The sequence below is a fragment of the Herpailurus yagouaroundi genome, unplaced genomic scaffold, assembly GCF_014898765.1.
Source record: "Herpailurus yagouaroundi ecotype Mexico unplaced genomic scaffold, PumYag 162484, whole genome shotgun sequence".
Lineage (NCBI taxonomy): Eukaryota > Metazoa > Chordata > Mammalia > Carnivora > Felidae > Herpailurus > Herpailurus yagouaroundi.
In genome coordinates, this window is record NW_024423208.1 from 107792 (window position 1) to 122950 (window position 15159).

General features: G+C 37.1%; 1 protein-coding gene across 1 annotated transcript in view; it reads right to left on the bottom strand.

The window, feature by feature from the left end:
• Window positions 1–14473, bottom strand: part of LOC121026794 (thrombospondin type-1 domain-containing protein 7A) — a 68578-nt gene extending 54105 nt beyond the window's left edge. Inside the window, exons 1-3 of the mRNA XM_040469577.1 lie at window positions 14419–14473; window positions 9561–9755; window positions 7848–8111 (exon numbers count right to left, since the gene is read on the bottom strand). Of these exons, the coding sequence (XP_040325511.1) occupies window positions 7848–8111; window positions 9561–9755; window positions 14419–14473 (514 nt within the window). The remainder of the gene's footprint in view (window positions 1–7847; window positions 8112–9560; window positions 9756–14418) is intronic.
• Between the last annotated feature and the right edge of the window lie 686 nt (window positions 14474–15159).

Below are 15159 nucleotides of genomic sequence, written 5' to 3' on the forward strand. Positions count from 1 at the left end.
ATTTAAATTTAAAATCCCCATAAATGTTTTCATGTGTTTTCAGGTAGTTTTCTGAGCCCACAGATAATTATAATAATAATTATTATTATATTATTAATATATTATTATATATATTATTATTATTATAGTTATTATATATAATCTGATATATATATATCTTATGAACTTATGAAAAATTCCTTGTGCATAAACCTTGTTCACTATATGACTATTTTTATGATGCTTTCAAGTCGTAAAAGACCTACATCGTAGGAATGAGACTAAACTCAATTAATGGGATACAGAACTTTAAAACTATTTTGGATTTGTAGGGCTTTACTAAAACAACAAGAATCTTTATGCGGATTCACACAGGTCATTCAGTATCTTTATGAATTATGAAACCTTATAACATAAGGAATGAACAGCTCTACAGTTAAATCAATAAAACTGCCACAGATATCGGCAAGATTACCACTTTAATCATTTTGTTGAAGACTAATGTTATGACTTCTCTAATGCATTAGGAGAACAAGGGGTCAGAGGCCTAGAGAAAGGGTGTGGAGTAAAATATAATGGCAGAAGTTGTTGATTAAGGCAAAGATCAAAATTCCTTTTTTAAAAGTATTGCAAATAATGAACTATTTTTGGCAGCTAAATTCATTTTAAGCAGAGCATTTTCTTTCCAAAACGCTGAAAAGAAAGCCCAATAAGTGTATGGAATTTATTGGAGGCGATGTTTGACAGCGTGGCCTGAGGGACTCCATGAAGCCCAGTTTGAAAACCATGTTATGAGGTAATAGATGAGTTGAGGTCTCTGGGACATGGAACCCAGAGAACTAAATAACACCAGATGTTTTGCTGTCACACATGACATGAATGGTAGCTGCAGGAAATTTTCCAGTGAAAGTCTCTCCTTCAACACTTCCACAGTCCTCCTTCAGGGAGCCTGGTGGAGAAGGAGGCTGGTATCCACACCTTATTTAAATTTGACCCTAGGCAATCACTTTATTTTTGTACTCAGTATCCACAGTAGCCCTTTCCTTCTTCCCCTGGCTCTTTCAAACTTGCAACTATTACCTCAGGAAAAGTCTGTCCCTCAAACCCTGCCTCTCTTTTACATTTAAAAGGAAAAAGATCTCCATTGAGAATGATAACTGTGAAAGTAATACTAGCAGTACCTGTACGGTCAAATGAAAGAATTCTGATATGAATTAGACACTAAATAAATACGACCAACGAAAAAAGCTTTTCAGAGAACTTAGCACTCCATTTCAGCTTGTTTAAAGGACCCTATTTATTGCCTTTTATGCCTGGTTTAATTAAACATGCTCTTCCTCAAATCATCCACCATGATACGAAAAAAATTCTCATTAAATTTTGTTTCTTTAAAATTAACCTCTAATTTTGAACTTACATAACGTTCTAATAGAATCCCATTGCAAAAGTAATCCATTCTAGTTATATTATGGTTGACTGCTTATGTAGGTTATCCTTAGAATCTACTTTCCCCATATTCATAATCATTTTTTATCAGATATACCCTGAGTTCCACACAATGTCTTAGAAGTACATGCTCTTGAACTAAAATTTATTTGTACATTGAGTACTGGCAATGATCAAATTGCCAATATGTGTTCCACAGAGGGTCCTATAGACTCATTTGGTTTTCAAAATCATACCTAAGTAGACATTCACTTTATGAAGAGCCATCCTTATAAATTGACAGATAGATAGATAGATAGATAGATAGATAGATAGATAGATAAATCTCCTAATGTTCTCTTCCCCACAACTGGTAATCAAGTGAACTATCACATGGGAGGTGTGGGTTGTTTTGCTCAATGCAAACAATCTTACAAAGATTTAGGCTCACATTGCTACCAAACCTTGGAAGGGTCTGCATGATCCAGTAAAGTAATCCTTGAACTTGAAACGTGTAAGGCATCTGGCTGGCTCAGTTGGTAGAGCATGATACTCTTAATCCTGGGGTTGTGAATTTATGTCCTAAGATGGGTGTAGAGCTTACTTTTTTAAAAAATAAAAAAGTAAAATAAAAAATGGTAAATTAAAAAAATGTGTAGTAGAGCTCCCTGGGGATCCTGTCAAAATGCAGATTCTGACTCAGTAGGTCTGTAATGTGGGTTGAATTTCTGAATTTCCAATGGTTTCTCTGTGAGGTCTACGCTGCTGGTCTGTAGACCACATTTTGAGCAGCAAAGGATTAGATGCCAGTTGGCAAATGACAGCCCAGGTTGACAGCCTGTTTTTGAATTTAATTTTTTTTAATGTTTATTTATTTTTGAGACAGAGAGAGACAGAGCATGAACAGGGGAGGGGCAGAGAGAGAGGGAGACACAATCTGAAACAGGCTCCAGGCTCTGAGCTGTCAGCACAGAGTCCGACACGGGGCTCGAACTCACGGACTGTGAGATCGTGACCTGAGCCGAAGTCGGACGCTTAACCGACCAAGCCACCCAGGTGCCCCTGACAGCCTGTTTTTGTACATAAAGTTTTACTGGAACAGAGTCATGCCATGCACTCATGGCATTCACTCACATACTGTCTATGGCTGCTTTCATGCTATAACTGCAGAGTTGAATACTTGTGTCAGAGATATTTTGGTCCACAAAGCCTAAAATAGTTGCTATCTGGAGCTTTAGGAAAACATTTGGTGATAAGGTAACTTAACCTAACAGCTTATTGTTAAGTTTCTTCATAGTTTCTACATGTTATCAAGTATTTGATAGGTATTTATAGCAATATATTACTTTTACGCAATAGGAGAGCAACATATATTAAATGTCCTGGGCTGAGAAAGAACAATCAGATCAGATGTGCCTTTCTGTTAACTTGATATTAAGAGATGATAAAACATCACAAATGTAATTGAGTTTTAGAATATGTATTGGTAGTACACTATGGCTTAAACTGCCTATGAGATACAGCAAAGATAAACTTTCTGAAGGTAAAGACTGAAGCGAAGCGTCTGGAAAGAATAATGTAGCTCTTAGAGCTCAAGATTTGAACACCTGGCATTTTAATATTTTATCCAATTCACCTTCAAAGTATCCCTTCCACATAACTCAAATAGAAATGCTGTTTCTACTTTTCAAGGAAAAATATGAGTTTTAGAAACAAAGAGAGTTCAATAAACATTCCACACTACCAATTAAAGTTGTAAACAAGGGCTGGGAAAATGTAAGTTGCTACAATTACTAATATAAACCAGGAGGTGAAGGTGTTGTCCAAATCTAGTGTTGCACAAATCAGGCAACTCTTGATAAGCTTTGAATGGAAATAAAGAGATTTTAATATTGATATCACAGGGCTAATTCAGTAGAATAGGTATGTGATTATTATTTCTTCTCTTATTTAGTAGGTAGACAGAAGCACAAATATTTGATGAATACCACATAGAAAGTTTGTGGCATGTATCCCTCTTATTCTAAAGATCTTAGCTATTCTCAAAAATCTGTTTGATTATTTCCCAGAAATGTGACACAGAGGGAAGAATACTGTCCGGAAAAAAGAAACAACTGAAGCCTGACTGTAGATCAACTACAACTGCAAAAATTCTCTCTAGTTCACTCATTCGTCCACTCTACAAATATTGAGCCCTTACTGTTCCAGGGGGTTGGGATACATCAGTGAATAAAACAGTCTATGATACCCTCATCAATCTTCATTCTTGTTCAGGAGATACAACATAAATAAACACAACAAGTAAATTATATAATATGGTTATACAATGATACACGCTTTAGAAATACAAAATGTAGAACAGGATAAGGGGTTTGGGGAAAGAGGAGTATGGTTGAGGGGCCCATGATAAAACTCTATCATTTACATATAAATGGAAGTCATGTATACATGCATTTTACATAAGTTAGTTTATCTTTAAGGTTCTTTAAAATATTAAGACTAAGTAATATAATGATGTTTAAAAGTTCCAGAAATTCTAACTCTTGTTCTGTGAAACTTTAAGTGATTAACTTGAGAAGTGCCTGGTACTATGTAGTCACTCAAATTTCTAATGAACCAATCAGTTAAGATATTTTTTAAAATTTTTATTGATTTATGTTTGAGAGAGAGAGAGAGGCAGAGAGGGAAAGAGAGAGAGGAAGAAGAGAGAGAGGGAGCGGGAGAGCGGCAGAGAGAGAGGGGTACAGAGGATCCCAAGCAGGATCCCTGTGGACAACAGAGAGAACCTGATACAGGGCTTCAATCCACAGACCGCAAAATCATGACCTGAGCTGAAGGCAGACGCTTAACCAAGACTGAGCCACCCGGGCACCGCCCCCCACCCCTGATCAATTAAAATTATCAAGAGTGTTCTGGCAGTGAATAGAAAATGTATGATTTGGTTTTCGAATGATTTAAAATCTCAGGGCGCCTGGATGCTCAGTCGATTAAGTGTCTGACTCTTGATTTCAGCTCAGGTCATGATCTCATGGTTTGTGAGTTTGAGCCCCACATTGGGCTCTGTGCTGACAATGCTGAGCTTATTTGGGATTCTCTCTCCCTTTCTCTCTTCCCCTCCCACGTGCATGTGTGCTCTCTGCTCTTTCCCTTTCTCTATTAAAATAAATAAATTAAAAAAAATCTGTTGCTACATTGACACCATCTAAGATTTCACACAAAAAATAAATATACATATTTCATATCATGCTCTTAGGACAAATGCCCTCAAACATATTGGTATATCACTAGGAGTTATATCTCATAGCATGTATCAGATGGGTTAATATTTATGTGACTCCCAAGGTATACACTAAGATCTGATTTTTGAATATGGTTATGAGACAGTCAGGGACCTTGGGAACAAGCCCATGTGCACCTGGGACACTCCCTGCGGCATGTGACAGTTTTCTTGCAGAGCAAGCAGGGACCAAGGAGAAAGCCCAGATTGGTTTAAACTCACCTGAGATGGAATAGCCCCCAAATTCAACCTTCTTTCAGCTTTTCCACTCTTCTTAATGTGAAAAAAACTTGCCCAGAGGTGGAGACTTAACTTGCAAAAGAAACACACAATGTACAAAGAAGCAAGTTCTGTCAACTGCACCTGCGTGTCTGCTTTCCTGGGATTCGTGGCCCCTACATGGTTAAGTATATTACTGCTTTCCCACCTCAACTCCTTTAAAACTTTCCCTGGCTGTTGTTCTGAGACCTTTGCATGTCTGACACCTGCAGAGATTGTGTCTCCCCTTTGGCTGCAGCTGCTGCCCCAATAAATCCATGCCTGTGCCTTTAAATTTTGGGTCCAGCCTTGTTTCTACCGTCGCTGGGTCCAAGAACCCAACCAAGCCTGGTATAACAGGTCTATCATTTTTCAGTACAAAGTTTGCTACTGCAAAGACTTCCAGACATAAAAGAACTGTGCCTTAAGGTTATTAAGACATTAAAAAATGGTGACCACATGGGAAATGGCCTACAATAATATAATTAAACTGTGGAAAGTCAAACTGTTTTATCAGTATAACTGATAACATGCTCCACAGATGGACAGCACAGATAAAACAGAAATGCCCCCAGGCCACTATTGAACAGGAGATTAGTGTCTTTGCACTGCATACATGTGGGGGTCAATTCTATGTTTAAACTGAAGGCAGAAAGAGACTTTTTCTTGAAAGCCATTTTTCTACCATCCATCTAGAAAGCCAGTTTAGCTGCGAGAAGGCAGTGGTCACAGAGACTATAATTTAGAGTGTGCCTCAAAAAGAACACCAAAGTTAGAGTATTCCACCAACACCATCAGAACAGATTGAACATACAGAAGCAAAGTAGTAATTTGCAAAGAAATCAGGCGACAGAGATTCAATTTTCCTGGACTTCACTTTGAGTAAATATATTGGTAAATACTAAAGTATCCCACTGGACATCTATCACAGATCAGGTTTAATGAGAAAGACATGATGTTGGACGGACACAAGGAACTAAACTGGAGCCTTTTACTTAGTTAAGGGTCTTAGATTCTCCCACAATCCCCATGAAGTTCAGTGTTGTCCAGAATCTTTTTCCTATATGTGCTTTCCTTCTAGAATACAGTACTACATTCTTCATGCTTTGAATTGACAACGATGCTAAGGTAGGAAGTCTATTGCCTTTGGACAATTTCTATTATTTTTGTACCTGTACTTTTTTAAGTGATCATTTCTGTGAGATTCATAAGATATGAATTCATAAGGTTTTTTTCTAAAAATTAGGTCAACTGTTAACTGGCTTACTGACACTCTCCTGCATCTAATTAACAGATCTGGATAAAAGTGAGAATATACAAAAGTCATTCTGAAAACTCAAAGGTTATGTTAAAAACAAATGATTATCTTGGTGATTCACTAGGCATGATAATTTAAAGTGTGAGCAAACACTTATAAGCTACATTCCAGGAGAAATGTATTTTTAAAAGTTGTCTTCAATTTTACATTTTAATGACTAATTATGATCTTTTACATTATCATATCATCTCAGAATGGCCAGTGCATTTACATTTTTCCTGGTATCTAATTTACAGTACCTATGTTACTGACACAGAGAATAAAATATTCAGTCACTCTTACACATGTCTCTCAAAGTGTACCTATTATAAATAATAAATTCTTTTTTCTTTTGCAGTTGTTTTTCTAAATGCATTGAATATATTAAGGTTAGGGATGCATTAACCTGAGTACATTAACCTAAAAAATACTTATGCCTAGGGCTTCAGTGTTACGGAGTCTTTGGACCAATTATCACTAGACTTTGGTAAATGAAGGAGGAATTATCAGATCAGATGGAAAATAAAAGGAAACAGTTTTTGGAAACTTCTCTGTGGGGAGAAGTTTAAGAGATTCCAATAAATGTGTCACCAATGATACTCTGATGGAATGGAGATGGTCCTATTAGATCATGTTGTTTTCTAAACCATATAATAAAACTGGAAGAGTGCTGTTCTAATAGAAGCTATTTCAGCAGGGTTGGAAGGTAACTGCCTTGTCCCTATCTCCTAGCAACTCCTCTTTCTCAGGTCACCTCCACGAAGAAAGTGGGAGGATCATTGTCCAGTGTTTGCAAATATATGGCATCTGTGATTCAGGCTGACCCACTGTAAACTAGTCTCAGTCCAATATAAAAAGACAGATGTATTAAAATAAAGGAATAATGGAGAAATATTGCTCAAGGACTACTATATTAAGACTTAGAACCAAAGAATTTACTACATACTCTGGTCAAAGATGGCCACTCTTCACAACATTTGGCAACTCAAGTATTATCACTGTGTTTGATTTAGAAAACTAAAGTGGGCACAGTTAATTAAGAGTGGGTGCATTTTTCTTTTTTTCTTTTCTGTCCCCCCCCCCGCACCCCCCACTTTTTGGCTAATTTCAACACAATGAGGAATAAACAACAGCAATTTGAGTTTTCACTAATTATGGGTTTCAGTCTTTCTCCTCTGCCACTTAATGACATTTCAGGCATATTGTAAATTTCTCCAGTTTGGTTATTAGAAGCCTGTCTAGTTTATAACTTTGTCAGAATAAATTCAAATCTCCTCTCTTCCTCCCTCTTTTTCCACACACAGACTTGTGGTGGGTCATTGGGCCTATTCAAGGACTCGTGATCAGTACCAAGAGAGGTTTTTGGCACTGTAAGGCTTCCTTGACACCAACTTTAGGGATTTAGTTGCCAACTTCTGGACAACAAGACAAATGCCTTTGAATGTCCTGTTACACGTAAATAATATACATACAGCATGGTGCCCCCCAAATATTCCATTTACAGTACACTTCTGTAAACCTTTATGTCCCTCCATTCTCATCCATGTTCATTTTACCTCCACCCCCCAAGACAGACAACAAACATGTAACACCAAAGAAAAATTGGATTACCATGACTGTTACATCTGGACGTTTCCACAAGCCTGCCATTTTGGTCGTAGCATGCCATTGCTTGGTAACGATATCCTTGACCACATTCCTTGATATCTCCTTGTGCTTTCATTCCCAGCAACACTTCCACTTTCCCCTCTGGTAAAATGCAGTCTGACCAGTTCCCCACAGGCTGTGCATTATACTTGTCACAAGGGCAATACTGAGTCTCAATCAGGGGGTACAAATGAGAATTTTTACATTTTTCCTTCTTTTTACTTTTTCCTGTGAGGAAATTTAAGTTGGAAAATATCATTATTAATTTCAAGCATCCCTAATTTTCCTCCTTCCCTAAAGTTCCTTTCTCCATTTTTAACCATATTCAACAGTAGCCTATTAATGAAAGCTATTTTCTCACTCCACAGTGCTTGCTCTGTAGCCTGTTATTAGTCCTGAGTGCTTTGCATAGTAAATTTTTTCTTATTTTCTCATTTCAAAATAGCCATTTCTTAAAAGGCATTAACTGTTGTGCTGAATTTTATACTCTTTGATTAAAATCCTTTCAAATGCTCACGTGCTTTCAGTGAAAGTAATTGCATAAATCACTCCTTTATGTTATGTGCCAAAATATGAAATGGAGAGAGAGTCACTGCACTGGACTGCACAGCTTTTCTGTTAATTCCAAATAGATACTATGGTTATGTAGGATTACAATTCAGAAAATGAGATTTTGATATTTACTTTTCTAGTCATTACCTTGCATCTTTCATTATTACTGAAGAGTAATCATTTTCGCATACTTGGTGATCACTGTAGTAAATAATATTCAATAATATTCACAGTGAAGATATTTAGTGTCAGAATAAAAATACTAGAAATGGTTTGCATGTAAATCTAAATAAATTCCCTTTTAAAATAAAAAAAATATGAGCTTGAGAAATGGCATATTATTTTAACATAATCACATTTCTATTAAATATTTATTACATTATGTCATATATCATATGACATATCACATCATATATCATAATACTATTTAATTATATCACACATAATTGCTTATGTCATACATACATTTATCTCTAACTTTCATAAGGAGTCTTATGTAGTTTTCAACAGTCTTCATTAGGACAGGTAGTTCACTTTATAACTTTTAAAATCTGAACAGTTTACTGGCACCAATATTTTCAGGTTTCTTTTTGCCACTGACAGTATTTTGGAATGCACCAGGTTTAGCTCAGTATGATAGCTCCTGTTCTTCCTCATTATATTACTGCTTTTTGTCATTGTGACTGCCTTTTAAGATGCAGTTTTCAGATACAGAATTAATGTCATATTCCTCTTCTAGGATAAGAAAGATAATCAGGCTGACAGTGAGAATGGGTAAAGAAAACGAAGTGGCAACCTTTCCTTTTGTTCTCCAAGCACTTCACAATCTGTAGGCAATCCACCAAAAGTACCGTTTAAACCAAAAAAATAATCTCCCTATTTATAGGAAGACAGTTCAATTTTCAAGGTTACCTTTTCTTTCCACTAAAAGTACACAGCATGTCTGTCACTGCCAACTTACATTAAAATACACACACGAATCCACTGGCATATTAAGTATCCGTATTCCAGCAGTAAGGCACAGCCACGCATTTTCCAAATACATTGTCAGAACTCTCTTGGTCTAACTTTTAATGTGTTTTCTAACTTAACACATGTTGGCTTTTGCATCCCAATTATTCTTACCAACAATAGCACGCTTTCTGGTCCTAACTGCACCACAGTCTCCATTGCATGAGGAAAACTTGGACCAGCTGGTAAACTGACAGTCATCTTGGCAGGGGATCTGGCAGGCTTGGGTGAGAGCTGGCACGGGTCCCGCATACCAGAGGCATTCATGGATGCCAGCCTGTCCTCCATCTTGCTTTCGACAAGTAATAGCTAAAGGAAAAGCATAAAGCTGTTTAAAATAAGTCTGAATATGTTTAATTATCCTACAATTTAAGAGTTAACCTGACATTTCCTCATGCAGTCAGAGGAATCCTCTTTTAATTCTGGTAGTGGTGTTTCTAATAATCACAGTAGACATTAAATTGATCCTTTAGGTTTTTTGTTGTTATTGTTGCTGTTGTTGTTGTTTAAATAACAGCCCTCAGTGGTTTCTGTGACACAAAAAAGCATGTGTGTGTGTGTGCACGCACACACACACACACACAGACATTTAGCAGTCTTTATTAGATGCTATTAAGGATTTCGAGTCCTTATATTTAGAACTTAATTATTTAAGAGACAAATGGGTCCTGATAATAGTTTACATTAAACACAGGCTATTCACAGAGGTACAGGGAGACACCATGTAACTCCAATAATTGTTTTTATATCATTGGTATCTCTAGGATTTCTATATAGAAGGGTCTTAGTGGCAGCAAATTGGAAGGTTTGGATGAGGAGTGGATGCTTATGGAACTCATCCTGTAGCTGCATTTGCATGGAAATCATGTACTTTTACGACACTGGAAGTTTGCTGGGATGGCTCTGGAGTGGTTAATAGGGAGAGGGGGCAGTGTCCCAGTCCCTCATCTCCTCAGTCTACAAGTTCTTCACATGCATGAATATCAACCACGGATTCAAAAATAAAACAAAAACTTTCGGCAATCTTAATCTCTCAAGTCATAACTGACATTTCTACAATTACATATATGCCCTAAAAATGGTCAAATAATTTTAATTCATATGTATTATTTCCTCCAAGGTACTGTCCTACTGGATTTTTAAAATCACATCATATTTTATTGTTTATTGAACATAGCTGTAAAATAGCTTTAAGGTATCAAGTTCTTAAGGAAAAAGACCAAGTGATGTTTTAAAGTCCCCTTTTCTCGGGGCGCCTGGGTGGCGCAGTCGGTTAAGCGTCCGACTTCAGCCAGGTCACGATCTCACGGTCCGTGAGTTCGAGCCCCGCGTCAGGCTCTGGGCTGATGGCTCAGAGCCTGGAGCCTGTTTCCGATTCTGTGTCTCCCTCTCTCTCTGCCCCTCCCCCGTTCATGCTCTGTCTCTCTCTGTCCCAAAAATAAATAAACGTTGAAAAAATTAAAAAAAAAAAGTCCCCTTTCTCTGTCATTTTCTCCCACTGGTTTTAAAAATATTTTATTCATTTATTGAGGAAGTAGACAAAACATTTAGATGGTCCTACAGGTGACCTCCTTGAACTAGCTTACATGGCCCCAAACTGATTTGGTGGCCCTTTCGGGTTTATGGATTAGGCTGGAACTTGATCTCTGCCCTGCTCAGGACTCTATTCATCATGAAACTAAGGTAAATAAGCCTGACATTTTGACCCTAAATTATAGTTAGGGCATAGAGCGTCCCAGGTTCGACAACACCCTCCAAATCTGTATTGTGAAACTTAACACCTAGTAGTGTGATGGCGTGTCTACAAGGATAGAACGGTTAGCAAGGGAAGACTTTCTCTGTGCAAGTGAATACAAGTTGTTACAACTGGTGCAGGAAAATTTACATAATTGTTCAAAAGTAGGTGAGCACTCATCTATTTCTTAGCATAGATACCTCTTCATGTAATGTGCACAGCACTGAAAGGGCCAATTTGTACGAAGAGGACAGGGGTCCCTGAACTTTAAATACATGAAAACTTGGTAGAGTAAACAGTAGTGGCAGTTATGAAAGTTATGTGACAGGAGAAGGCAACAAGTGCCCCTAAGAGACTCTCACCAATGAGGCGAGGAGTTGTCTGGTGCTCTGTGTTTATCATACTGGCCTCAGCAGTTCTCAAGTCAGGCTGAAGATTATAATCACCTGGATAGCTTCTGAGAAATGTCCATGCCCTTCCCAAACTCAAACATTCTGATTAATTGGTTGAGGATAGGGTCCTGGGCATGAGCATCTTTTTATCTTAAAAAAAAAACATTAATGTTTATTTCTTTTTGAAGGGCAGGGGAGGAGTAGAGAGAGAGGGAGACACAGAATCTGAAGCAGGCTCTAGTTTCTGAACTGTCAGCACAGAGCTCGATGTGGGGCTTGAACTTACGAGCTGTGAGATCATGACCTGAGCCAAAGTTACATGCTTAACCAATTGAGTCGCCCAGGTGCCCCATGAGCATCTTTTTAAAAGCTCCTTGATGATTCAAATATGCAGTGGATCAAGACTGCCATTCTAGCAGGTGATGTATTTCCATGTGTGTCAGAAACACCCAGAATACTATAAACGTTGAAGATTCTCAGATTCATCCCAGAGGTCCTGAATGAGATTTCTTTGTATGGGGTCAAGGAACATGTATATTTTTTTTTTTCTCCAGGTCGCTTGGATGTTTCTTCTGCATATTTAAATTTAAGACCCACTAGCTTGAGTAGTAAAGGCACAAGGAAAGGGTCTGGCTGAGATTTGGGGCTAAGACTGAAAGTGCTTTGGTACTCAATCACCCTGGTACTGTGCCAAGGTTGGGAAACAATGGCCTAGCATGAGCAAAAGAACTAAGGGAGTGGAGTTCAAGGACACTTGCACAAGGAGTGAACCAAAACAGCATCTACAGAGTTTGGAAGAATGTTATCTGTGGATTGGCACTGGAGGAGTCCCCATGAAGTGGTATATTAATGATGTGACTTTGTAGTTTGCTGCCACATGGATGCAGAGTTGATTCCTTAAATGCTGTAAACTTAGTAATCTCTGACAGTTTGTTCCAACCATGCTTAAGAGGAAGGACTGACAAAGAGGATGATAATAGACATTTTACTTATCAGGATATGCAGGAATCTCAAGAATGATTAATTTGGAACATAAGAGATTTGGCCATATCAGAACTCTAAGCTGGAAAGAGGTTCACACTGTTTATGATAAAAGAAAATTACAAAACTAAATTTGGATTCTTTGAAATAACACGACTTTTATCTACTTACCCAATTTGACCCTCTGAAACAAAGACTTGAATAAAAATCTTTTGAGAAACTAAATTGCCTTAGGTTCTCCATTAAGCATCTCCTTCTAAAGTTCTCCCGAAATTTTATTTCAGAATTGCTCTATTATCACCAAAAAAGTACCCCTCAAATAAAACCATTACCAACACAACTCCAGAAACAAACTAGTTTTTGTGCAGATCTACACTATTTGCATAAATCTGAAGTCCTTTTCCCCATATACCTTAATTATTTCAATCAGTTGAAAAGAAAAAAAAATGTAAAATTTCCATATCTGTTCTCAGAAACCCATTCAGCATTCTGCTTCCCTTATCTGAGATTTTAGACAGTGTAATTTGAATGAATTACTCATGTAATGTTATCTAAACAAGTAGCAACAGCAATATTTGTACAATATATTGAAAATTTATCATACATCTCAACTTGCTTCTATTCTAACTTAGAGGAAACACAACAATTCAAGCACAGAAATGCAATCTGAAATGAACTTCCTGCTATTAGGGTGAGGAAAATACAAGTGTTTGGAAAGGAAACCATCTGGTCTCTCAGTTTTATAAACCTTAAAACTCATTTCTAAGATATTGAAACCAGGGTGGTTTTAACTGTAGAAAAAGATGTATCACATTAAACATGGTTTCCTAGCATACCAGGAAGCTACATACACCCAGACAGTTGTATCCGAATTTACAGGTGTAGGGTGTGTATCTTGTGTATAATGATTATGCAAGTTCTCCTTTGGGCTGAGGTCTTTTGTTAGCAAAGATGGGTCAAAGTCCATGCTAATTCACCATGAAAGCTTCTCAGTGAGTTCAGTAAATATAAAAATGATTATTTTAAGGTAAAATTCTATATTTAACTCTATGTTGATTATACCCATTTATTTTATTTATAATTTATTTTCTTTATATGAAGCACAGCAATTTTTACTTAAGTGTCATGGACAGGCTGCTTCCAGCAGGCTGAAAGCCTGGGAGACATCTGTGTGCCTGCCTTAGGCCAGGCAAGCTCAGCCCATCAGTAATGAGGGAGTGATGGAAAGGTAAGTAAGAGTTTCTTCAACAAATAAATGCTCTGGAAAAAGGAGCTAGAACTGTTAGATTAAAAGCAATTCAACAACCAAATGCAAGGTGGAGACCTTTATGAACCCTGGTTTGAACAAACTGTGAACATTTTTAGGACAATGGGGGAAAAATCAGACATGGCCTTAATATAGATATTAAAAAACTATTGTTAACTTTGTTTAGTGTTACAATAATACTATTGTTATGTTAAAAATGATTTATGGATGATCTATATCTTATCTGGGAGTTGCTATAAAATATTCCAGCAAAATCTTTGTAAGTGCGTGAGAAATGGCAGATGACCAAGAATGGCAACATGTTAGAAACTACTGAAGTGGAGTGAGTGAAGACTACACTAGCAGTGCTCATTATATTTAGTCTTACTATTTTTGTGTCTCTTTGAAACTTCTCATAAATTTAAATAAAAAAATTAATCAGTTGAATAAGTAAAGTCAATTTTAGAATGTTTTCATGTAGGCTGAATTTTGAGCCATGCTTTAAAGAGGAGAATAATCAAGGTTCCTGGAATGAAAGGGAATACATAACATTGGTTTGAGCTAAAAGGACACGGATATCTGTGTTATGCATATATGACTATGTAAATGGGATGTTACCGATGCAGCTGTGAATAAATCTAATAGAATTCTGAATGTAGTTGCTCATCTTCATTTCGTTGAAGAGGAATGAAACTCCCTTATTATTCAGGATGCACAAAATAAAAAGGAGTTCTCTTGGTCTGTGGATTACCCTTCAGCAGGCAAGACCATGTCATTTCATTTGAATCATCAGAGTGAAATAAATTACTAGATCTAAAATGTGCACATAGAAGTTCATTACAGGAAACAGAAGAAGATCAATGCCCTGGTGCAGTGAAAGCTGCTGGATTATATGTAAACAAAGAGTTCAAGGAGCTATGAGATGTTATTTCGTAAATTGAGTAATATTAACATGGTTTACCTCACAACAGCGGCATCTGGGCAGCATTAGAGACAGAACGTGTTCAGCTGATTGAATGATTAGAAGAGTGATTTTTTTTTCTATAGTGTTAATGAAAAAAAAATGGCCAAAGTGAGAACGAATCATGTAGAAATGAAAAAGAAAAAGCTTAATGTGAGTGAAAGCTGGTTACCGAGAGACCTAATTGTGCTTAGAAATAAGACCAAACCCATAAATAATGCAAGAGGGCTCCAGTTGTTTACTAGGTGGCTGTAATGATCCTGGGCTTTCTCTGTGTAGAAGAGAGTTTCACTGACAAGTCTGCCAAAATATTTTCTAATTACAACTCGTGAATAGAACTCCAGCAGAATGGAAAGAAATGTACTTTTTTTGGTATTGATCCCAAATAGTTACCAATG